Source organism: Pleurodeles waltl, chromosome 1_2, assembly GCF_031143425.1.
Source record: "Pleurodeles waltl isolate 20211129_DDA chromosome 1_2, aPleWal1.hap1.20221129, whole genome shotgun sequence".
Lineage (NCBI taxonomy): Eukaryota > Metazoa > Chordata > Amphibia > Caudata > Salamandridae > Pleurodeles > Pleurodeles waltl.
In genome coordinates, this window is record NC_090437.1 from 691,951,944 (window position 1) to 691,976,205 (window position 24,262).

General features: G+C 45.5%; 1 protein-coding gene across 3 annotated transcripts in view; it reads right to left on the bottom strand.

Moving 5' to 3' along the window:
- Positions 1–24,262, bottom strand: part of LRBA (LPS responsive beige-like anchor protein) — a 1,864,610-nt gene that overhangs the window by 1,314,592 nt on the left and 525,756 nt on the right. For all 3 annotated transcript variants that reach the window (XM_069242641.1, XM_069242642.1, XM_069242640.1), the window contains exon 31: positions 16,494–16,627. In XM_069242641.1, the coding sequence (XP_069098742.1) occupies positions 16,494–16,627 (134 nt within the window). The remainder of the gene's footprint in view (positions 1–16,493; positions 16,628–24,262) is intronic.

The following is a 24,262-nucleotide window of genomic DNA, read 5'->3' on the forward strand; positions in this document are numbered from 1 at the left end:
GCTAAAATGGTCTAAAGTCAACCCTAACACACAATAGAGATTTAAGGTGTATAGCTATCAGGTCAATACCTTCTCAGGAATCCCAATTACAGGATAAAATTGGCTACCTATAAATAGTGGCATGCTTCGTCATAGGGCTGCTACAACACACTTACAGTGGCACAGGTAGGGCAATTACATTTTGTACATATGTTCTTTACAGATTACCACAGTCTTCTCAGGGATTCAGAATCAAAAAGAATTTAAAAAGTTCACTTTATTCCAGGTTTTTTCGTAGGAGTAAAAGAAAGAAAGGTAATATGGATGCTCCCAGGGTATTGTCACTCTAACAACTCCCAACAAAACATGCAGTCAACATGTTTCAACCCATCATCAGTCTCCACTTAGGGGTCGATTGGCCTTCGTCAGGACTAAGAGATCCCTCATCACTATCACCATCACTTAGTCTTTTTATCAGTGGACATTCTAAAGTGGTTACCAAATTCACCATATAGTGACATTACTTGTCACCTCTGTTTCTCGCATTGAGAGCTATTCTCCCAATGTTTATAAGCAATTTCTTGACCCAGGTTAGAAGCTGAAGCGTCTCCCTGTAGTCACATATTTGTCAAGTGACTGACGCCACTGGGGTACTGCTTCAGACCGGAATGCCACTATTAGTGGTGAGGGCATTTCTATCCCATAATTGGGATTCCAGAGACATTATTGACCTCATAGCCATACCTTTTCAAACTCTTTTGTGACTTAGATTTACCTTAGGAAAAAGATTGAAGAGAAGTACCTCAGGATTCTTATTGAGTGTGTTGCTAAGGTCAACCCTACACGTTTACTCTTTGATTTGTTTGATCCAAATACAGGGACGTGATGGGTGTGTTTATATGTGTTTACTAAACCTTCTGACACTCACAGTTATTTTGATTAACTTTTTGGCTCATTCAACCCTTTCCTAACTACCTCTGTTTATACTACAGGGGTTGAGCTTTATAATTGGTTTGATTTGACATGCTCTCATGCTGTCATTTCTCATGCTCATAATGATCTCTTGTCCAGTTTGAAAAAGTTACCCTGAAAACAAGTTGAAGTTCAGGTGTGTAGAAATCAGTATAAAGATGTTTTGCGGGCCAGGAAGGATAGTATAAGGGAGGAAGCTTGGGGGTTGTTAGTGGCAGCAGGCAAGAATCAGGATAGGGGCACCATTCGGAAGATAATAAATTTGCCTTTCTTTAGTGATATTTCCCTCCTCTCTGAGTGGAAACTGTGATAATGGCATTCAGTTGGGTGGATCATGTTGCTAATGTCATCTCCTCGTTCCAGTTACTTGCCTCTTCTGCTGCTACTGAGGCAGAGAATAGCTGATGAAACACCCCCTTTAAGGCTGCAGAAGTTAACTATGTAACCTAGGAGAGCCCTAATTGCAAAACTCCGGGCTCGGACGGCATCAATGTGGATGTTTTGAAAAATAATAATGCTTTGTAGCCTCCTATTTCAAATGTCATGTCCTAATCTAAGTATGACATTGTACTAATATTTAAGAAAGGGTACAGATTGATCCAAGGTATTATCGACCTGTATCACTTGGATTACACTATCAAAACTGTGAGAAGAATTTTGTTGGCAAGACCGGAAGTTTACACTGAGCAAAAATCCATTCTATCTGACATCCAATATAAATTTCAGCACGACCTTGGAAAAGTGGAAAGTGCTTGAATTTGTATATGCTTACTAGTAAATATCCGCCATACACCTTGCCTTCACAAACCTAAGCTGCAAGTCTGAATGTATAAATCTCTCTAAACTCTGGCCCACCATGACATCAAAGGGAGATGAGAATTGTTAGTATGGTTATTAAGGCAGTTGCACGCTAATGTGTTAGCTAAGGTGCAATTTGGCTCCAATCGTGAGTGTACCAAATCATTCAACATTAATAGAGGATTAGAGATTACTGCATACTTTAAATATGAGAGAGTGCAGCCCTGCAGTTATTCTTTTAGAACAGTGTAGGAAGTTGGCTCTGTAGGTACTATTTCAAAGTAAGAATAGCACGCACAGAGTCCAAGGGATCCCCTTAGAGCAGAGGTCTCCAAACTTTTTAATGCTGCGCCCCCCAGTTGAAAAATAAACATCAGTCGGCCCCCCTCAGAATTTTTCACAATTATTTTATAAACATGGCAATGTTTAAATATGTCTAAACCTATTTAAACATTGCAGTATTGCAGTTAAGTACTGTTACCTTTTAAAAAACTGCAAAAACATGCTTCTGCTTAAAACAAAGGCCTGTTATCTGTATAATATTTATTTTGGCCAGAGTCTGGGCCCCCCCCTGGGATCACTACAGGCCCCCCTAGGGGGGCCCGCCCCCCAGTTTGAAGACCTCTGCCTTAGAGGTAAGATAGAGGCAAAAAGAGATAATTCTAATGCTCTATTTTGTGGTAGTGTGGTCGAGCAGTAGGCTTATCAGAGGGTAGTGTTAAGCATTTGTTGTACACACACAGGCAATAAATGAGGAACACACACTCAAAGACAATTCCAGGCCAATAGGTTTTTGTATAGAAAAATATATTTTCTTAGTTTATTTTAAGAACCACAGGTTCAAGATTTACAATCAATACTTCAAATGAAAGTTACTTCACTAAGGTATCTTAGGAACTTTGAATCAGCAAAATAGCATGTACAGTTTTCACAAAAATTGCAATAAGCTATTTTAAAACTAGACAGTGCAAATTTCAACAGTTCCTGGGGGAGGTAAGTGTTTGTTAGTTTTGCAGGTAAGTAAACAACCTACAGGGTTCAAAGTTGGGTCCACGGTAGCCCACCATTGGGGGTTCAGGGCAACCCCAAAGTTACCACACCAGCAGCTCAGGGCCGGTCAGGTGCAGAGGTCAAAGTGGTGCCCAAAACACATAGGCTTCAATGGAGAAGGGGGTGCCCCGGTTCCAGTCTGCCAGCAGGTAGGTACCCGCGTCTTCGGAGGGCAGACCAGGGGGGTTTTGAAGGGCACCGGGGGACACACAAGTCAGCACAAAAAGTACACCCTCAGCGGCACGGGGTGGCCGGGTGCAGAGTGCAAACAGGCGTCTGGTTTGCAACAGGTTTCAATGGGAGACCCAGGGGTCTCTTCAGCGAAGCAGGCAGGCAAGGGGGGGCTCCTCGGGGTAGCCACCACCTGGGCAAGGGAGAGGGCCACCTGGGGGTCCCTTCTGCACTGGAGGTCGGATCCTTCAGGTCCTGGGGGCTGCAGGTGCAGTGTCCTTACCAGGCGTCGGGTTCTTAGAAGCAGGCAGCCGCGGTCAGGTGGAGCCTCTGGATTCCCTCTGCAGGCATCGCTGGGGGGCACAGGGGGGTCAACTCGGGCTACTCACAGGGTCGCAGTCGCCGGGTAGTCCTCCCTGTAGCGTTGGTTCTCCGCAGGTCGAGCTGGGGGCGTCGGGTGCAGAGTGGAAAGTCTCACGCTTCCGGCGGGAAACGCGTGATCTTTAAAAGTTGCTTCTTTGTTGCAAAGTTGCAGTCTTCGTGGAACAGGGTTGCTGTCCTCTGGAGTTCTTGGTCCTTTTAGATGCAGGGTAGTCCTCTGAGGCTTCAGACGTCGCTGGACCCTGGGGGACGCGTTGCTGTTGCAGTTTTTCACGAAGTGGGGAGACAGGCCTGTAGGGCTGGGGCCAAAGCAGTTGGTGTCTCCGTCTTCTCTGCAGGGCTTCAGGTCAGCAGTCCTTCTTCGTCTTCAGGTTGCAGGAATCTATCTTGCTTGGTTCTGGGGGCCCCAAAATACTCAATTTAGGAGTGTATTTAGGTCTGGGGGGGTTAGTAGCCAATGGCTACTAGCCCGGAGGGAGGCTACACCCTCTTTGTGCCTCCTCCCTGAGGGGAGGGGGCACATCCCTAATCCTATTGGGGGAATCCTCCATCTGCAAGATGGAGGATTTCTAAAAGTCAGAGTCACCTCAGCTCAGGACACCTTATGGGTTGTCCTGACTGGCCAGTGACGACTCCTTGTTTTTCTCATTATCTCCTCCGGCCTTGCCGCCAAAAGTGGGGCCGGGGGTGGGCATCTCCACTAGCTGAACCTCTGAGGCTCACCGCCAGGTGTTACAGCTCCTGCAGGGGGAGGTGAGAAGCACCTCCACCCAGTACAGGCTTTGTTACTAGCCACAGAGAGACAAAGGCACTCTCCCCATGTGGCCAGCAATATGTCTGGTGTGTGGCAGGCTGGCAAAACTAGTCAGCTCACACTGGAAGTCGGGTATGTTTTCAGGGGGCATCTCTAAGATGCCCTCGGGGGTGTATTTCACAATAAAATGTACACTGGCATCAGTGAGCATTTATTGTGCTGAGAAGTTTGATACCAAACTTCCCAGTTTTCAGTGTAGCCATTATGGTGCTGTGGAGTTCGTGTATGACAGCCTCCCAGACCATATACTCTTATGGCTACCCTGCACTTACAATATCTAAGGTTTTGCTTAGACACTGTAGGGGCATAGTGCTCATGCACCTATGCCCTCACCTATGATATAGTGCACCCTGCCTTAGTCATTTTCTCCCCACCAGCACACACAAGCTGCTAAGCAGTGTGTCTGTGTTGAGTGAGGGGTCCCCAGGGTGGCATAAGACATGCTGCAGCCCTTAGAGACCTTCCCTGGCATCAGGGCCCTTGGTACCGGGGTACCAGTTACAAGGGACTTACCTGGATGCCAGGGTATGCCAATTGTGGAAACAAAGGTACAGGTTTAGGGAAATAACACTGGTGCTGGGGCCTGGTTAGCAGGCCTCAGAACACTTTCAAATCATAACTTGGCATCAGCAAAGGCAAAAAGGCAGGGGGTAACCATGCCAAGGAGGCATTTCCTTACAAACAGCTTTCAACAATTATGTTTGTATGGCTGTAATTAATTTTGTCCAGAGCACATGTAGGATTAGGGAAATTTTGTAGATTATTCGCTCACTGAACAGCCTTGTGGTGGGGAGTGCTTGTGGTTTTTAGGCTGTATAATATTTTGTTTTGTTCAATTTTATTTTATCTGTTTTTTAAAATACTGAAATGTTTTATTGTGGGATTTATTTCTAGTTGTATCCTTTATGGCTTGGTTATGCAGAATAAAATATTGATTGAGTGAATAAAGATCACAATATTCCCAAGGCATGGAGTGCTAGCTGCAGAGTAAAGGGTATCTGCTAAAAGCAGTAGGTCGTTTGCTTTTTGAGAAGGCCTGCAACCTGCAAGCCACCTTGCCCCAAACAGTTCTGATCTTCATAATTAACAAACACTATGCCTATGATTGTGTACTGTATCACTGTAATTACCTTAGTTCACAATCAAATAGAACTTTATTTGATATGTGAAACCTTCTTAATACAGAAGCACTGACTCACAAATCTACTTTTTGATGCCACCACCCATCTTACAATGGCACTCTGATCAATGCCAGGTTAGCAAGTAGACACTTAGCAGAGACTAGGTGATCTTGCAGTGCAATATTTAAACCTCTTATTCAACAGAGAAATGTTTGACTCCCTTCTCACAGGCTATCATCCCCAATTTGGATCGCCCAGGACATTGAATCTTAAAGCAGGCCAGGCCTCCGAGCTGGTGTAAGGGGTAACAGAAGAATTCAGGGACACTTCTAACATTGCAGTCCATTCTGCCCATGCTCTATGCCAAAAACCTAAATAACCATCTGCTACCAACAGCAGCTAATAAAGCTAGTGTTCGGTTGGGGAGGAAGATCTGGTGGAGGTGTTGGGGGGTGCATGGGGCAGGTAGGGAGGTGTAATGACCCATTGCTGCTTAGAGTGGGCTACATAGTTGAGCAAATCAAGCAGATACCCAAAATATTTTTGGGGAATGTATATATCTACAAATGCCAAAGAATCAAGAGGGAAAGCTGAAAGTTTTATGGCAATCATCACCTGGCAGCTTGTGATTCTCCATCCTCATTCTCCATACTTTTCTTTCCAGAAAAATCTTTGCCATACCAGACTTGCTTCCTCATATGACTGAAGTTGGAGCTTTCTGCTGACAGTCTTCAATGAGTGGTGTCTCTTGGGACCTCAATGTTAATACCCACAGAACAGCAGAAAGTCAGGCTTGAGGTACAGGCTTGCTTCTGAGCAAGTATAATATTCTGGCTGGCTCAGAAGGCATGAGGAGACCTCCCAAGGAGGAAAAGAGAGGTTCTAGTAATGGGGGAAGTTATGGCAGGAGAGATTTGAAAGTGAAACTGTACCTCCCGGATTCAACTGATGATCCCTCCCACAAAAGAAATTTCAAGCGTTTCCTCACAGAGCAGCAAGTAGAATCCCTTGTGAATGACATGGTACCCATGGGGTCTAATCAGCACTGGTCTCCTCTGAAGTATCAGACAAAACTGAAAACTTTGCTCCCCCATCCCAATTGAGGATGAACTTGCTCACAGAAAAAATGAGAATGAGCAGCACAGCAATAATGTTCGCAGACTCTGAATATAGTGTTATCAGTCTATAGACGGTGACAACTTCTGTGACTTCAATTAGCACTATGCCATCTACAAAACTGCTATGATACCTAGAGGAAGCATGGCTTTTTATGTAGTGGGCCAATTTAAGGGGACACCATGCAAGAAGTCCAGATGACCCCCTATTTGGATATCAGGGCTCACTTTGATGATCCCAAGTGCTCTTTTTGTGGTAGTGTGGTCAAGCAGCTTAGGCTTACCACAGTAGAGTGTTAAGTTTTCATTGGACACACAGTCAATAAATGGTAGACACAGTCAAAAAGAAATACAAGACCAAAGTATAAAAATAACACAGATTTTTATATGATTTTATATACCAAGATCATCAGGATCAGGTAAGCACTATCGGAGTTATGATTAAGATTTTACAAGAAAACAGTAAAATACACAAATAACAGTTTTTGAGGCATGAACCTCGAACCCAGTAATGTGATCCTATGGGTGTAAAGACATGTACTGCACACATATACTTGTAGACAAACTCTAGGGGTGCCCTTTGGAACTTAAGGTGCGAGGGGACCAAGGTCCAAAGAACCGCCAGCAGTTTTAGTTTACCTGCCCTGGTGTGCACGGGTGCAGCAGTATTGGGTGGGTTGGTAGCCTCGAGCTCTACACAGCAGAAAGCAATTGGCACCTGAAAAGAAAGGCTGCAAGGACGAACCTGGGGACAAGCCCATCAGAACCAAAAGGGATGCTCGGTTTGTGGGAGTTTTTAGGGCAAGGGGGCACAGTCAGGTGTTGTGAACCCAGGCTGTGGGGCTTGGGTGCAGAGGCGTTTGGCCGGCTGGCCACTTATGTTGGAGGCTCTCCCGGTTCTCAGTTCAACCTGTACAGGGGAGGAATACACAACAGACACTTTCTGTGAGAGTCTCATCCATCCTGAAGTCCCTCGTTGGGCAGGTCGGTTCGGACAGCGGTGGTATCCAAGGCTGAACACTAACAACACTTGGGGGCTGTAAGTGCTCCTGTGTATTGGTGCTGGGGTGCTCTGGGAGGGTCTACTGTCTCAAAACTTAATGGAGAGACAGGACTGACCTCCTGGAACCATGAAAACCTCTTCCTGGTGTGATGCTCCCTCAGTGGGCCCTATGGCCAGCAGTACGATGTACCGGACAGGTGCGGCCGGTACCTGCAGATGTGGGGGGATGACTCTTCATCCCAAGAGAGATGCTAGATGGTTGGCGAAGTGCTGGATCTTCGAAATTGTCAAAGTCAAGGCACCAGCAGGAAGGTTTTGTGGCAAGTTTGGTGTAGGTCCTCAGTCCTTGTTTTCAACTGCTCTTCTTTGTCCTCCTTCCGTTCCCAGATAGACAAATCTGTCGTTCTGGAGTTGGGGGATCCCTAAATCCTCAATTTAGGGGCGTTTAGTGGGAGTGTATGGTAGTAGCCAATGGAATGGACTACCTACCACTACAGTGCCTAAACCCCCCTATATGACCGCTTCCTGTGGGGAGTGGGCATAATCCTGATCTAAAAGCCTCTATTTTCACCAAAACCAAGATAGTGAAACCCTTCTTTGGCTGTCCACATCAGGTAGCCCACTCTCAGGGATTTCACTACACTGTGAGTGAAAAACGCCTCCTGAATATATAATTTCCCTGGTGCCAAATGGTGGTGGTGCCAAATAAGCCTCAGGGCAGAGAGTGGCATTCCCCAGGTCTGGGGGGAAGCCATGGTCGCATATCAAAGGCGGGAGAGGCTTAGAAGCCTCTGGCCTTGATATGCTAAATTCACAAGCCATCCTGCTGGAGGAGGTGTCATCACCTTTTGCTGAGCTGGCATTGTTCCTGTCCTCTAAAAAGCGCATGGCTCTTACCTGCAGGGGGTCAGAAATGAGTCTGTGGTGGCAGGCTGGACTATACCAGTCAACCAGCACACTAAGTGACTAGTAGGGATACAGGAGGCATCTCTAAGGTGCCCTATGGATACATGTCGTAATAAATCTGATACTGGCATCAGTACTGATTTATTAAGTTGAGGTGTTTAATACCAAACACCAGTATCTTCAGTGAAGCCATCATGTAGCTGGGTAACTCTTAATTACTAGTGCCCAGCACATGTCTCAAAATGGCTTCCTGAACACTTGCAATGTGTAGCAATTGAACTAGGCATCACAGTGGTACATCTGCTCATGCAGATGTGCCCTCACGTAATATAATGCACACTGCCTTAGGGCAATTAGGACTACTGTAGACTTGACTTACATATAGTACATGCAGTGTAAGTGGGCACTGCACATGGTATGGGCAATGTTGTGTTTTCGTAATGGCTTGAACCTTTACACGCATCCTGCAAAGGCAGCCTGCATACAGTCTGGGCATGGGTCCCATTGGGTGGTATAATACATGCTGCAGCCCTAAGGGACCCTTTTTAGTACCCATGCCCTGGGCATCAAGGGTACCATTTGCCAGGGTCTTACAAGGGTGCTAACGTCCTTGCCAACTAGGTTACAACTGAGCATATGTCTTGTTTTCAGGGAAAGAGCACTGGCCTGGTTATCATCAGTAACGGTGAACAAAAAGTTGGGGTGGCTATGTCAAAAAGAGGCACTTCCCTACAATACTTTATTAAGTCCAGGTGCCAGCTCCTGGTTTTATGTCCTTGCAGTAATATTTCGGGCCAGCGGTAACAGCAGGAGATAAAATCATCTGAATAATGCACCATCTGATTATCTCGATAAATGTTGAGCCTCAAATCATCATTAGTAGTTGGAGGTTCACACATTTCTAAGTTAAATAAACCTGTGGAGTCCCTTATTAAAGTGACTAGCTCTGTAAATTCACAAAAACTGATTGTGCCCTAAGAGGGAAAGGTATGCCCAGACGTGGATCCCGTGCTCACTGCGTCACTGGATTCAATGCTAGCCTGGCTGATGAAGGGTGATACCCTGAAACCGGTCCCAGGATGCTTGTTCCCAGTCCAGGGAGGATCTGGCTTGGCAGTTCGGGGTGGACTGTCCCCATGGGGAACAGGATCAAGACTAATTTGCATATGGTTGGGTCCTTAACTGGGGTGGCCTGGTGGGCAAAAAACAATGGATCAAACGCCGATCTTTGTGACTGGGGGGTGAATGTTTGCATTGTTCAGCATTCCGTCCATCATCTGTTCTTTTTGCTCTTATCTACAAGAAGCATTTACCTTAGGGGCAAATGTGGAAAGCATTACTGATTTATCCAATGGTAACGCTACAGAATCAGCCTCCATACTGACTGAATTCTAAAATCTTTCCAGGACCATTGGATGTGTTACTCTTATACCTAATTATTGGCCTTTTGAAAAAAAAAAAAAACGAGCCTTAGAAGGAAATTACTATGTTTAACAGGACAAATGAAGATCCCAAGAGACAGGCCTCTCACTGATAAATAGCCTTAATTCTGACACAAAAATATATGCTGGGATTATACCTAATCGGATTGTCAGAATTATTCATGAACTACTTATACCCTTCCATCACAGAGATAAGGTTGAACATATTAATATGGCCATATTAGCATTTGGTATTGCACCTGTCAAAATTAGGTTTCAGGATGATCCTGTTTGATGCCGAAAAAGCATTCAATAGGGTTTCTTAGTCATTCCTTTGTTCAACTTTGACTAAAATGGGAGTGATCCCTGACCTGATTTAAGGCCGTGTGTCACTCTACACGCTGAGCAGCTCCTCCTGTCTGCCTCCGTGCCCCCGACCCCACCCTCACTGCTGCTGCAAGTTTGAGGCCGCCCACGACCCGCAGGCACCCGCCTGCACCTCATCCCTGGTGTCCAGGGGTTGCCATAAGTATTGTGTGTCTGTCCTGTAATCTGTCTTTTGTTATTTGTGCCGTTTTTCCTCTTTTTTGTGCCTTTTCTGCTCTCTGACTCTTTTTGTGCTTTTTCCTCGCCTTTTTGCCTATTTTGCCGATTTCTCTGTTTCAGCTCTTTTCACTCTCCCTGTTCCCGCCATTGCATCCCCGCCCCCTCATGTCCCAATTGCCCACTGCTCCCCCACCTCCCGCCTCCCAGCTGCTCCTCCCTCCCACCTCCCCTTCTTAATGTCAGCTGCTGAGCGGTGCACAGAGTGACCCCTGACCTGATTTAAGGACGGGTGTCACTCTACACGCCGAGCAGCTCCTCCTGTCTGCCTCTGTGCCCCGACCCCGCCCTCACTGCTTCTGCGAGTTCGAGGCCCTCCACCACCCGCAGGCACCCGTCTGCGCCTCATCCCTGGTGTCTAGCAGTTGCCATAAGTACTGTGTGTCTGTCCGGTAAACTGTCTTTTGTTATTTGTGCCGTTTTTCCTCTTTTTTTTGTGCCTTTTCTGCTCTCTGACTCTCTTTTTGTGTCTTTTCCTCATCTTTTTACCTATTTTGCAGATTTCTCTGTTTTTGGCTCTTTTTGCTCTCCCCGTTTCCGCTGCTGCGTCCCCTGCGGGCCCGCCCCCCTCGCGCCCCCATTTGCCCACCGCTCCCCCGCCTCCCAGCTGCTGCTCCCTCCCACCTCCCCTTCTTAATGGCGGCCGCGCCAGAGGCAAGCCCGTCTGCACCTGTCCGTGCCTGGACCGCGCCCAGCGCCAGTCCCCCTGGCCCACGTGCCCCCTATGCCACCAGACGCTATTACACCGCCGAAGAACTCCACGCGCTCAACCCTGGCTGCCCCACCGTCTGCGTCCAGACCTCCCCGAGGCACACCCATGGACCCTTCTCCTGCCGGATGTGCAACTTCACCTGCACCCAAGCCACCAAGTACCACAACAGATCCACCCATAACAACCACCTCAGCTGCATCCTCCTCAACACCCGCCCCGTCCACAAGCACTCCGTCGAAATCTGGGACATTCTCACCTCAACCTCCCCAGACATCGCCTTCCTCATCGAAACCTGGATGAACCCCTCCTCGGAACCTGACATCGCCTTAGCCATCCCTGAAGGCTACAAGATTACCCGCAGAGACCACACCAACAAACCGGGAGGAGGAATCGCCATAGTCCACAGGAGCACCATCAGGATCTCAACCAACACCCATGACACCATCGATGCCACTGAACACTTGCACTTCCAGATTTACGTCAATGCCAACACCACCCTGAGAGGAACCCTTGTCTACAAACCCCCAGTTCTGCAACGCCATCCCCGACACAATCAGCGCCCACGCCCTCGACTACATGCTCCTCGGTGCCCTGAATTTTCACATAGAGAACACCAACAACAGCAACTCCTCAGCCTTGTTCAACAACCTCAGTCTCAAACAACCCATCACAACGCCCACCCACTCAGCCGGCCACACACTTGACCCAATCTTCTCCGCCAGCAGCCACATCACCTTCTCCCATACCAGCGAACTGCACTGGACCAACCACCGCTGTGTCCACTTCTCCTTCCGGAAACCCACCACTCACCACCACCCGTAACGCATCCCTCGCCGCAGCTGGAACAAGATCCCGAAGGGCCAGCTGATCTCCACCCACGCCCGCCACCCAAGCCCAGCAACCCCAACACTGCCGCCATCAACCTCAAACAATGGCTAGACGGCTGCGCCAACACCCTTGCTCCACTCAGGAAACCACCCAACACCCTCACCAGCAAGAAAGCACCCTGGTTCACCGCAGACCTTCAAGCGGGAGTGCTGGAAAATCGAGAAAATATGGCACCACGAACGGAGAGCAACCACGCCGCCCTCAAGACAGCCTTACGCAAGCATCACCAGCTCATCCGGATCACCAAAAGATCATTCTACAAAGAGTGGATCAACAACAACGCGCACAACAGCAAAGAGCTCTTCTGCATCATCAAAGAGCTCGCCAACCCAAAGTCTGGCTCCATCGACCCCCCACCCCCCTCGCAAGACCTCTGTGACTCTCTTGCCACCTTTTTTCACCGCAAGATCATGGACATCCATGGCAGCTTCACCTCCCCGATCCCCACGACCTCCACGGCCAACACCAAACCCAATGCACCCAACCACACCAACCTCCTGAGCGCCTGGACCCACACCAACGACAAGGACACCACCAAGACCATGAGCACCATCCACTCTGGATCACCCGCCGACCCGTGCCCTCACCATGTCTACAACAAAGCCAGCCAAATCATTGCCCCCCAACTCCGTACTATCATCAACAGCTCCTTCGAGACCGCCACCTTCCCGGAGTGCTGGAAACAGGCCAAAGTCAACGCCTTGCTCAAAAAACCCAAGGCAGACCCTGAAGACCTCAAAAACTACCGGCCTATCTCCCTCCTCCTCTTCCCAGCGAAGGTCATCGAGAAGATAGTCAACAGACAACTATCCAGCTTCCTGGAGGACAACAGTTTGCTCGAGATCTCCCAATCCGGCTTCCGCAAGAACCACAGCACCGAGACCGATCTCATTGCAGCTATCGACGACATCAAGATCATGCTCGACAAAGGTGGAACCGTTGCCCTCATCATCCTTGACCTCTCGGCAGCCTTCGATACCGTCTGCCACCACACACTTCGCACACGCCGCCACCACGCCAGAATCCGCCACAAGGCCCTGGATTGGATCACATCCTTCCTCTCCGGCAGAACTCAGCAAGTCCGCCTCCCTCCGTTCCTGTCGAAAGCCACCAAGACCATCTGCAGAGTCCCCCAAGGATTCTCTCTCAACCCTACCCTTTTTAACGTCTACATGGCGCCGCTCGCCAACATAGTCCGATCCCATGGCCTCAACATCGTCTGCTACGCGGACGACACCCAACTTATCATCTCACTCACGAAGGACCCCGCCACCGCCAAGACCAATCTCCACAACGGACTTCATGCCATCGCCAACTGGATGGAGATAAACCGCCTCAAACTGAACTCAGATAAGACGGAGATCCTCATCCTCCAACCGATCAGCATAGGACGAATCCTCGTGGCCTGCCACACTAAGAGCCATCCCAACTCCCACTACCCATGCACGCAACCTCGGCTTCATACTGGGCTCATCGCTAACCATGACCCAGCAAGTCAACATCCTCGTGTTTCAACACCCTCTGCATGCTTCGCAAGACCTCCAGATGGATCCCCATCGAAACAAGAACGGTCACCCACGCCCTCATCAGCAGCAGACTGGACTACGGCAACTGTACCACAACTGGTGGCAGATCCTTCTCCCACCTCGCCGCCAAAACCTGGAACTCCCTTCCCGCCAACCTACGTCTGACCCAGGACCTCCTGACCTTTAGGAAACGTCTCAAGACCTGGCTATTCGAGCAGAAGCAAACTCCTCCCCCCCCCGTCCCACTAGCGCCTTGAGACCCTACTGGGTGAGCAGCATGCTTAACAAGTGATTGATTGATCCTAACATTTAAAACAATACACAGTGTATGTGTGACATCCTTTTAGCAAAGGTGGTGTGCATGTGTACATTCTCTGACACATTTACAGTCGCATGTCGCACAAAAGTGTGTCTTATATGCCCCTTAGAATCTGCTTAATATTTGAGGACCCGTTCTGATATCAACTGAACAGAAATTAAGTGATTCCACCCATGATTCTTAATAATAGAGAGTGTAAAATCTTGCCATTTGCCGATGATATTTCTGTATTTACACCAGATCCCACAGAATACATTAAAATGACAGAAATGAATGCTAAACATTTCTTAGCTGTACTTGGTGGTGATCTGAATGTTTGTAAAACCGTGATGATTTACAACACAAAATTGTCAAACATGTAAGTTATCTGAAAATCTCCACGTTTGCCAAATATACTACACTATGGAATAATCAACCGTTTATTGGTGCATTTGGGGTCAATGGCTTGAAAGTGATGTGTTTCATTCTTATAATGAGCTTCAGATAATGTATGATATTCAAATAAGACATTTTTTAAAATATCTACAACTCAGGGGCGTTTCAGCTGAAATATTTGAGTTGCTCAATTGGTATCACTGCAAAAACATGATTATACATATCAGATAAGAATAATTACATTTTACCCACGCAACTGAAAGGTGGCCCTCTTAACAAGGCATATTACTGATAGTATCTGATTTTAATGAGTCAATACTTCTAAGTTCAAAGAGCAACATTTGAATACATCCAATATCTATCTCCACTAAAACCCAACGTAACTGCATCAGTGGGGAGGCCGACCAAACTCTTTCTATTTTTGCTGTAACATAGACGATGCTGACCTGGTGCATATGCTTGCTGATTGCAGTAAAGTTTATGGGTGCTGGACAGGAGTGTTGAAGAAATCTGTCCTACTGGGTTAAAGTATATGTGCAAATAGAAAATGTATAGTGTTAGGGTAAAGCAATGATACATCTAGGACATTTAAAGGAATAATGTAAGTATAGCTTTCTACAGGCTTAATAAACATCTGCTTGCCTTTTGATGGAATATGTATATCGATTATGGAGGGATAGAAACAACAATTATGGAACCTGGGAAACCAATAACACTACTTCTTCGCTTATGTGAATTTTGAAAGCAGTCTCTGGGAGGTCAAAAAGGGTATACATGAATTAGATGGCTCTTATTACTTATATATGAATTAAAGGAATGCAAATATAGTGTTATTTATGCTGGAGCTGAAATTGTATGGTATTTTACTATTTTAACTGCTTTTCTCCAAACAAAAATAAAATTGAGGCCAGCCTTCAAACCTTTATTGATTATGTCAATATACAAGCTTCAACTTTAACCTAGAATGCAATTCTGACACCCAGGAAAGCTTATTTCTTTTCAACCTTAGAGGGCTTAAGTTCCCCAATACCTTCAACAAGGCCATATGTTATTTGGGAATTATCGTTGATGCCACCAAATAAATAGGCTCAGGCATCTCGAAAGTCATTCCAGTTACTTCCTTACGCAGTTTAACTTTCACACAAAATAAAGCCCAGCAAATTATATTAATGACTCAATGATGAAGCAATTCTACTTGGCTGGCACGCATGGTACCTTACAAGTACATATTTCTAGCCTTCACAAACATTTGTGCAACAAATAGCTTTCATGTTCAGAAGAATACAAGGCATTTTTTCAATTCTATTTCTTAATTCATAAGTAGTCTGGTATCATATAGGAACTCAAGAACTCAGCCCCATATGGCACCTTGGCGTGCCGTTAAACATAAAAAAAAAGAATCATACTAACATGACATCAGAATGTAGGCAGTGGGAAAAAGTAGACAGCAAGTCCACAAAACTAATTAGCCATTAATCAGCAAAAAGGGGTTTGCTTCGAACATCAATATGTCAGAGAAAACCTCTCTTTACTGATTGAGCCTCCCCAGAAAGGGACAAAAGCCAAGGCCTTTTCCCACCCAGGACTGCCCCCCAGATTTCCTAGGTAGTATTTCCCATTACTACTCCTAGCCATAAAGGCCCTCTACTGATTATACCCTGCAATTAATGTGTGCTAAGAATAAAAGTACTAAATTCAAAGTACCAACTGGACAGAAATGTATTGGGTATTAGATATTAATTGACTTCCAAGCCTCTTGACGCACACACAACTTTCTTGCAAAAGTATTGGACTGCTGTACTTTGATACCCTGAATGTTGAGTGCTTAATAGGTGTACTTGATGCTTTGTTTTGGATCCAGTAGCAGAATTAAGAATTAGGACAACAGTGGTACATGGCTGGATTGACAGACTCAGCCCAGTAACAAACCCTGATTGCCCTTGGACACCGGAAAAAGTTCCTATAACATTACGCCTAAGTATTTTTTTTTACCAAGGAAATCCAAAGAAAAACAAATACAGCAGGGCTTCTGCTCAGTGGAATCACATCATATCAAGTTTTCCATGCTGGGAGTCTTTATCAAAAGCAGCCTAAAAATGTCTGTGTTTTTCCAAAGATCTCAATGTCTCCACCTTTGCCAAATTGGTTAAGCTCTTTCTTGGGCTAGAGTTCAGCAAAAACTTAAAAAAACATATTTTTAGAGTTTCTCAAATATCAAGCAAGTTGTCAATAGTAACAGTTCTTGATACAGTAATGCCCCTGATCACTCATTAGCACTCTCACTTACAAAGAACATGCACGATGTTTGCTGAAGTAAAACATATTTTATAGTTACTTACTAGAAGATTCTCCATCTAAATCTGGGGGCTGCGGTGTGTCAACGGATGAAACCACACTGACTGCATGTGGAGTTACACTTCCAGTAGCAGGAGGTGGATTAATTGATAATTTCTTTGGAGCTACGATGACACTCCTGCAAACAAATAAATAATGATTAAAATTTCCAAAAACTACAATTTGAAAGTAAAATTTTTTCATTTGCTTTTTGAGGTGTATACATTTGTGTTGAAGGAAAAAGAGATGCTGTTACCTCTATATGGAAGGATGTCCTACTGCACCACAGTGGCTGAGGTACAATACCACTTATCATACTCACTTGGTAAAAAAATAAATAATGGAAAAGAGCAGAATTCATGGCTCATGCTTTGCAAATTTGCAAACAAAAATATTCTAATGGTGAAGGTATCTTTTGTACAATAGTTTCAGTTTATAATTCCTAGCAGTTTCACAAAACATATATATGCCAAGGAGTCAGGGGGATAGGAATATTGCAAATTTAGGTGAAGAGTGAGTGCTTAAAAATACCCATCCCTCTAAAACTATAGAAAAGAGAAATGCACTAAATATCAGGCTCATGGGTTTGAGGAAAAAAGTAGTGCACTACTAGCTGCAATATGTAGCGGAAGGACGGCACCTAAGAACGTTAAGCTAGTACTAGTTTCGGAAGGGGTGACAATGTGTTTAAGTGCTTTCTTTTTTAGTATAAATAACTTTATATCTTGTGTGATTTCTGGTGCACGTATTCTAGTTAGGATGCATTTGATTATTATAGCATACTTCAGAGAGATTGATATGTCCTACTGAATTAAAGGAAGTTCAAGATTTCATTACCCAAACCCCTAAATGAAGGGCTACAGGATAGAATGCAAATCTGGTTGAAGTATATTTGGAATTTCTTTCTCTATTCACCACTAAATTTCACCACTATGAGCTGGTTGCTATGATTTGGCAAGTGAGCAACCTGACACACACATAATTTAAAATTATGTTCTATAAATCAAGGAAACCATTTTTATCTGTGGATCATCTCAACCAATTTGTTAGCTCAATGCAGATGCTAACATTTATATGAGCATCTTGGTGTGAACGGAACAGTATCCCCAAAGATCATTTAAGCCATGACTCTGTTGTTTCCTACAGAGAGCTGTAACAATGAGAAGGAAGGAATAACGTAGGAAATGTGAATAAACAGCTAGGAGAGGAGCAGAAAAAGGGACTCAACAACAATTGACCTGGACTTATCAACAATGGATGCTTACCTTTACCCTGCCTCAACTGAGACATTAGGAGTGTAGCTGCGCATCTCTGTATTTGCATGGGCCCACTTTGGAGTGGCGAAAAGAACTGGGATGATAAGGAGCCATTTCCAGGAGATTCAGAGGCAATCCAGGTCTGCAGGCAGCTAGGTTGGATACAGCCCATAGAGCCTTTGCAAGCTAGCAGTCGTGCAACACAGTACAGGGTTCTAGTCTGGCCATTTTATTTTCCACAGTAGGTCTATCGGGTGGGGGGGCACACATTCTCAATCATCTCTGAAAGGGCCAGTCCATTTCTCAATTTTTTTTTATTTAACCCCCCCCCAGCTCCCCCCCCCACCCCCAGTTAATCGTTGACGCTCATCTTCCAGGATCTTCCCTCATAGAAAATCAGAGTTACTGCCCATAATTGAGAAGTTCTGCACACTCATTTAAGATGCACAAGGTGATAGCTCTACAGGGTAATATATAAGTTTATTGGGGTGGTTCTAGACCTGCGATGGGCATTTCATTTGAACTTACGATTCAGACCAATCTCTCATGCCTTTCACTTTTGTGCTATTGCAGGATATATTTTTATATATTGGTGGGGGCCTACCTCAGCCCACTTCCAATAAGGTGCCATTTCATGAGCTGTAACTTTTTTAATTTGGTCAAATGGCTAAAGATATCTGATCTAATTTAAGTCCCACTCCATTTTTGGAGTGGGCTTCACAATGCAAATGTGTGTCGGCACCTACAGCTCATTCTTGTAGTCACCCTGAAATTTTAGTTATTTCTGTTTGTATATTGTACGTAATACTATCCTGACCTCTAGAGAAACAATTCAGTAATGTATCATTGCTGAATTTAACCATTTGTTTTTGCAGGGGATTTAGATTGAGTAAATCACTACACCATGTTTATGCTATCATGTGGATAGGTATATGTTTGTAAAGTGAGGGGGGTGCATAAGACTGACCTCAAGAGATTTAATGGGTCGTTCACTGGAGTATGTAATGTGTGTATGGTATGGATGGGTAATGTGAGTATGAGAAGTGCTTTTTCTTACATGTATTCATGTTTGTTTGAGGGGATTGGGCAGTCTTAATCCGTCTATGTTTCAATTGGTTTCAGATATGTGTATCTAAGCTTTAAATAAACAAATTAAATACCTATGTACATCAGTGGTTCCCAACCTTTTGACTTCTGTGGACCCCCACTTTATCATTATTGGAACTCAAGGATCCCCACTGAACCATTACTGAAAACTGGGGACCCCCCTACAGAGTCATTAGTGAAAGCTGGGGACCTAATCTATAAATATTATTTAATTTTCTAAGCAGTCGCGGACACCCTGTGGAGACTTCGCAGACCCCCAGATTGGGAACCACTGGTGTACATCATATTAAATGGGTAAACTGGTACTCGCGACTCGTGTAGAAGCATAACTTTGGAGGCTGGGTGTTTTCTTCATGTTTGTGTGGCGCTTTCCCTGTCCCGCTCCAATATCAGTTTCTGTTGGTGAGGAACACCTTTGTCTGTTTTTCAATTGGTACCGCAGCCTTTGCTGTAGGGGATTTGTCTCTGTGTCTAACTCTAGTTGTGCTTACTGACGTTTTGTGTTGTGGTGAAGGTAAGAATTGTAGGTTAGTCTTTTTTTGGTGGTGGTTCCGTGTATTCACAGTGCGTGCTCCTCAACAATTTATCGTTAGTGGATCATTAGAAAGGACAGTTCACTTCAGCAACTATGGATACCTTAAAAACATCTGGTTTCTCGGATGACCAATTTGCAGATCTAATAGGACAAGGGTTTTTGGAAGTTCCAACTTAAACAACTTAGTCTTGGATATCCTTACAAGGGTATATTTCTTTGAGGAAAAGGAGGAAAACAACGCAAGATAAGAGGCAAGGTGGATATTATATTTCATGGACACACTATTCAACTGCTCCAAGGTGCGTTACCTTCAACGCTTTGCCTCAGGGAATTGCGTCCAGTTGCTACTTCCTTACCAGTAACAGATCAAATAACAATTGGCCCATCCCTTCAGCATAATGTTTCAGTGGGCGAGGAAGCACCACACTCTCATGACCTTACTGGAAGTGAAAACAGTGCTGGGACTACCTGTGGATAAAGAGGAAGAAACCCTACAGGAGAACAGTCATACCCAATATTACGTCTGCAGCTGGAAGGGCAGATGGTATGCAGGAGCTCCAGAAACCGACAAACTACTGATAGGAGCAATGACTATGCAAAAGCAGACAATATTCCGCCTCGTCTAAAAAGAAAAAAGTGGGAATCATCCCAGACTACCACAGCTGCCAGCCCTGAAGGTCTCTCCTAAAAAGCTGCTAACCCCTGCGATTAAGGCCCTCTCGACAAGGGGCTAACACCGAGCCTCGCCGGATTTGAGGCGAAGCCAGGATATAGACTGACTCCTTCACTGGCCACTTTTCAGGAAAACTGTTGACTTGATTTCTACCCGACGGGGATAATGGATCTACGACACCCTGAGTGAATATGTTCAACCAAGCTCAGAGACAAGTTGTTCTCCCCCTTACAAAACTGGCCATGTTGGCCCCATACTGTTCAAAGACCCGTTCTGTGTCTCCTCTTCTCTCCACACCCTCTCTCCCATCAAAGGGCCCTCACTCCTGGTAGGGGCTCTACATGACAGAACCAGCCACAACACTCTCCAACATGATGGCAGCCACAGGTGAGACCTCAAACTCGGGGGATTCCCTCTCCCCCTATCTTGACCCACAGCTACTTTGAAACTCCTCTCCCTCAATGTCAAAGATCTTATCTCACCAGTCAAGAGAGGTCAGATTTGGAGCTACCTCCTACAACAAGACGCAGATATTATTTTCCTGCAGGAAACTCACCTGCTTTAAAAAAAAAAAAAAAAAAAAAACAAACCCAAGCGCATGTGACAGCCACTGTACCCCCACCAATACTGAGCCTCACTTCAATCCACAACTGAGGGAGTAGCTACTCTATGCAAAGCACATCTAGGCAGGACCCCCCTGTCCACCACAAAGGATGCAAAGGGCTGCTATATACAGCTCGTCCTGCCACAGGATAGGACAACTATCACACTATTAAATATCTATGCTCCCAACAATGAACAAGACTCATATTTGCGCAAACTCCTTCTTCACCCGCTTAAGACAGCATCTGGCCACATTATAGCAGCAGTTGACTTCAACTTGGCTTGGGATCCGGACCTGGATAGACAAACGTCTGTCTAACAGGGCACAGGGGCCATGTCTGCGTTTCTCAAAAACAAAATCTCAGAACTGGGACTGATAGACGCTAGATGCCATCTATAATTAGGTGAGAAGGATTTCTCATTTTACTCCAATGTTCATGCCACCTACTCACGCATAGACTACTTACTGGTGAAGCAATCACTTCTCGCTGCCCTAGAGACAACGTCCATATCAGACATTTCCATATCAGACCACACCAATGTGGCCCTCACAGGAGGGACGGCTTTACATCCAGACAGGGGCCTCTACGTTAGCGTCTCACCCCTCAACTGCTGCAACACCCACTCCACAGGCAAACCGTTAGCACAGCAATTAAGGAGCACTTTACGCATAACGCAAACCAGGAGGTGTTGCAGCAAACCCTCTGGGATGCCTTGAAGGCTACTATAAGGGAGACACTAATCACTCTGGAGATTGACAAATAGAAAACTCATAGAAAACACACTCACATCAGAAATTAAGGCACTAGAAAAGGAGGATAAATAGACCACAATTAAAGCTAATCAAAGCAAACTAGCCATTTTCTGGGGACAACTAAAAACTCAGAGGGTCAATTGTGACGAACAAGCTTTACTCTCCATGGGCCAAAAGTTTTTACATGAGTGATAAAGTAGGACCCCGCTTAGCTCGTAATATCCGACTACACAGACACAGGACACTTATTTTGCAAATCCTCAATCCTGCTGGCACCTATACAAAGGGTGAGGTCGGAAAGAAAGCAGCCTTCCATACCTTTCATCAAACTCTCTGGGAACAAAGACCAGAATCGCAGAAGGACATTCAGGCCTACCCAGAATCCTGTGACTGACACCCAATTTATCCCTTTTACCAAGAGAGCCTAGAGGCCCCAATAAGTGAGGCAGAAATTATACAGGTGCTTTTACATCTCTCAAATGAGAAAACCCCATGCCAGATAAGCCCAATGGCCTCACTCCAGCCATCTACAGAACCTTCCTCTCCATGCTGATATTCCACCTGACCACTTTGTTTAACTTATTCACACACAGCACCAGTCTTTCACCCACCATGTGTGAAGCAGAGATAACACTAACGTGAAAGTTGGGAAAAGAACCAACACACTGCATATCTTGCTGCTTATAGCTCTCCTAAATACAGGTGCAAAATTATATAGGACAATCCTTGCAATGATACTAGAGCTCTTACTCCCATCACCCACTGACCGAGATCAAGTGGGATTCATTAGCAACAGACAAGGAGAAGATAAAATTAGATGCCTGGCTCATCTAGTCGAGAAGGTATGTAAAAGAAATATCCCTAAAAGCAGAAAAAGCATTTGATTGAGTGAGCTGGCTATTTCAACAGGAGGTCCTGTTGAAAATACAGACAGGACAAAATTCAGGTGGCATGCGCCACACCCTCATGTCTGGGTAGAATTAATGTTATTAAAATGAACACTACCCAGACTATAGTACTTTTTCCATGCTCTTCCCGCACCCATCTCCTTGACAGAGATACAGAAGATACGATCCACGCTCCATACATTTGTATGGAATGGGAAACAACCCCGAATTTTGACTGCTCCATAGGACTAGGAGTGGTCTGGCCTGCCTGAAACTTTTAGAATACTACTGGGTGGCTCACTTACGATTTATCTCAGAATAAACTCTAAGAGAGAGGGAGCAGCACTGGTTCCATATGGAGAAGGCGGTGGTCTGCGGTCCCTTGTTGGATCTAGCGTGGCTTCCACACACAGCCTGCCCAAAAATGCATACACAGCTACACCTACTAAAACAGTACTAAACATATGGAACTCTCTTGCAGTTATAACGGCCTTACCCCCAACGTGCTAATAACTGAAAACCTCGACTTCTACCCAGCCTATAACCTTAAATTGTTCTCGGTCTGGGCAGATGCAGACTATTGCATGCTGAAAGACCTCTTTCAAGGGGCCTCAATCATTTGAATGGTGCAAAATGGATTTTCAGATACCGGAACACTCAGGCAGCAATACTGGCAAATATGGCACTGGGCACTTCACCCCTCCAACGTTCAGAAAACCACACTCAAACTGACAGTACGAAATCCTGATATGCACTTACTTGGTCACTAAAGGGCTGGTCTCTAGAACGTACAAGACCCTGCAGGCCTCAAAACCGGTTACCCCCAACCCCTCACACACATAGCAAACATGCTGGGAATCAGACATCCACATGGAGATAGGTGCCAAGGACTGGGATAGACTATGGCAGAACATTCCTAATACACTGCAAATTATTCCCCAGAGCAAGGCCACCTACAATATCATATTCCAATGGTATCTAACCCACAACCCCTATATACCAAATGTTCCCGACTACTCCTGCCACTTTCTGGAGACAGGGTGAAGGGACATTCCTTCACTTATGGTGGCGCACTTATATAAACTTCCGGGCAGGAAAACCTGGGTCACATCAAAGGAATTCTTGGATACTCCTTAAGAATGCAACCACTCAGGATACTTCTCGAGGAGATGAAGGAAATGACCAGCTCAGATAGGTCACTCATTATCCTTGTGAGGGGGGGTGGGTGCGGGGAGCAAGCAACTCATAGCACTATACTGGGAAAAGAAACATCCCTCCTGCAGCCCTCTGCTTCTACAGAATGTGGCAAATACACATTATGGAAAAGAGCATATGGCAGCCACTCAGACTACATGGCAAGACTAGAATTCCAATGCTTCATCTAAACTCAGAGTCTCAGAACACTGCAACTCTTCGACTGCCCCCCCCCACCCCACACACACACACACACAAACATACCCATTCAGCATTTCTACAATCAAATATACCCCTCTGCATGCGAGCACAGCCTGGACGCTTCTCCCCAATCCTCGCCCTTCCCCTCCAATTTCCTTCATTGTTAGTGTTACCTTGATTGTGCTATCCCTTTTACTGGCTAAATGAGCAAGGTCAGTGTCTTTACTTGTCTGTATTTAGAAGTCTGCACCCCCATTTCTTCCTGACCTCAATAGTGTACGCAACTTCCTCACTAATGGTTTTGTGAAAACCAATAAAAAGATTTACAACCAGAAGGGGCGCTGAAGTGCCGCACCTCAGACAACCAATACCAACTCACACTTCTTGTGCAGAACTGGGGCTCCAAGAATATTAACCAAATGTGGAAGTTAAAGTCAGAAAAAGAGCAAAGAGGGACAATCAGGAGGCCTATATAAGGCTTGCAGAAGCAAGGAGACAGTGAAGACAACGCCGCATGGAGACTGCTTCTGATGCCAGTCTTCTTATTCTTCTCTGCAGGAGTCT